The sequence below is a fragment of the Limulus polyphemus genome, unplaced genomic scaffold (genome assembly GCF_000517525.1).
Source record: "Limulus polyphemus unplaced genomic scaffold, Limulus_polyphemus-2.1.2 Scaffold5374, whole genome shotgun sequence".
NCBI classification, from domain to species: domain Eukaryota; kingdom Metazoa; phylum Arthropoda; class Merostomata; order Xiphosura; family Limulidae; genus Limulus; species Limulus polyphemus.
In genome coordinates this window covers 59,384-60,961 of record NW_013670984.1, presented here as the reverse complement: position 1 = coordinate 60,961, position 1,578 = coordinate 59,384, and the positions used below count along the sequence as shown (strand labels likewise).

At 29.9% G+C, this 1,578-nt stretch overlaps 1 protein-coding gene across 1 annotated transcript in view; it reads left to right on the top strand.

Moving 5' to 3' along the window:
- The first annotated feature begins 384 nt into the window (after positions 1-384).
- The window catches only part of LOC106472485 (alkyldihydroxyacetonephosphate synthase, peroxisomal-like), a 43,716-nt gene continuing 42,522 nt past the window's right edge, over positions 385-1,578 (top strand). Inside the window, exon 1 of the mRNA XM_013933139.2 lies at positions 385-566. Coding sequence (XP_013788593.1) covers positions 466-566 — 101 coding nt within the window. The 5' untranslated portion in view covers positions 385-465. The remainder of the gene's footprint in view (positions 567-1,578) is intronic.

Here is a 1,578-nt window from a genome sequence, read left to right as displayed (position 1 = left end):
TTTGAACAATAACTACGAAAACAACATTTTATCATCTACGGAATCACATTCAGAAAAAGGTTATTAACGTTTTAAATACGTAATTATATATTTGTCAAATAGTCAAGAGCGAAACCATTTCCACAATTTATCTATGTTTCCTTTACTAAAAATTAAACTTACCAATTTTTATTACACTGTTTATCAAAGACAATTAACAGTAAAGTGTGCTTACACTGAAATATGCTTATTCATTCTATTATTTCTCTCTTTATATATATATATATATATATTATTTCAGGATTATTCTTACTAATTCACAAAGTAACGCACAAAAAATAATAATATACGATGTATAACCACCACCCCTTAGTCCTTGTATATTGAATATATCCACGTGTTATAAGCTGCTCGAGGCTTTCGGAAAGTTGCTGTCGTAGTAGTTTGAAGTTTCATTGTTTTAAAGACGAAGTTTGTGGCGTAGGGATGGCAACGGAAAGGATACAAACAATCAAGCGGCATTTGGCTGGTTCTCAGGCATCCGGTACTCAAAACAATGGGCCAGAAAAGTGCATACCGAAAAACAGGTTAAAACTAAATTTGAATTTACACATTAGTGATTTAGTTATCCTGGACGGATGTTGCAACTCTACTACGGTACTATCTGAAACTTCCACTTTAGGTCTAATATTTATTTAATCAAGCATAAAAAGTTTATCACTCGACTGGTAGTAATTAGTATTGCCACAACTTACAAGTACTACTAGTAGTGTAGTATGCACTTTTTATTATGAATGGTCTGTAATATTTAAAGCACTGAATTTAAAATTGATATAGTACTGTATACGTGTTATAACTTGTACTGCTATACTTTAGTATAGGCCTAATCAGATCCAAAGCTTGAATTTCGACCTAACATTAGTTGCACTTACAAGTTACAGTTAAAAACCGAGACTCATTCAATCATTGTAGGAATGTGTTTCAGTGTTTAATCAATGTTAGTATTAAGTTCATAAATAGTAAAAAAAAATAATAAAAATTAGATACTGGTAACCTGTTAATTACAATATGAAATCAATACTATGTCCACAATAAACAATCCATTACTAGTACTAATGATAGTAATATTAAAAGTAAGATTAATGAAATTAATTAATACAGAATTTCGTTAAAGAAAGAACCATAAAATGTAAAGATGAAGGCTGTTTCTTAGAGTTAGAGATTTAGACCTACTTGGTTTTTGAAACGTTTGTACATAGTAAGTACCCAGTTTTTGATTTTTGTTATATGTACTGGAACTTTGTATTTTGTTGGAAGACACAACTGAACAGGAGCCTCCTCATTGGATGTAAATTTATATCTTAAATTTAAACAAGTTTGTTTTCTTCACTGTTTGCACCACCCTAACTAAATATAACATTTAGTAATGTATGTGTAGGTCTTTAATAGTATATGAGTATGTATATTATAATATTATTTGATGATGTTATTTTCATGTAACTTTAGTTACTAATGGCCAAAAATTAACAAGTGTCAACAGATCGTGAGAGTTTGTGGACTAAACAGAAAGAACGTCATGACATGTTGTAGTAACAGTTT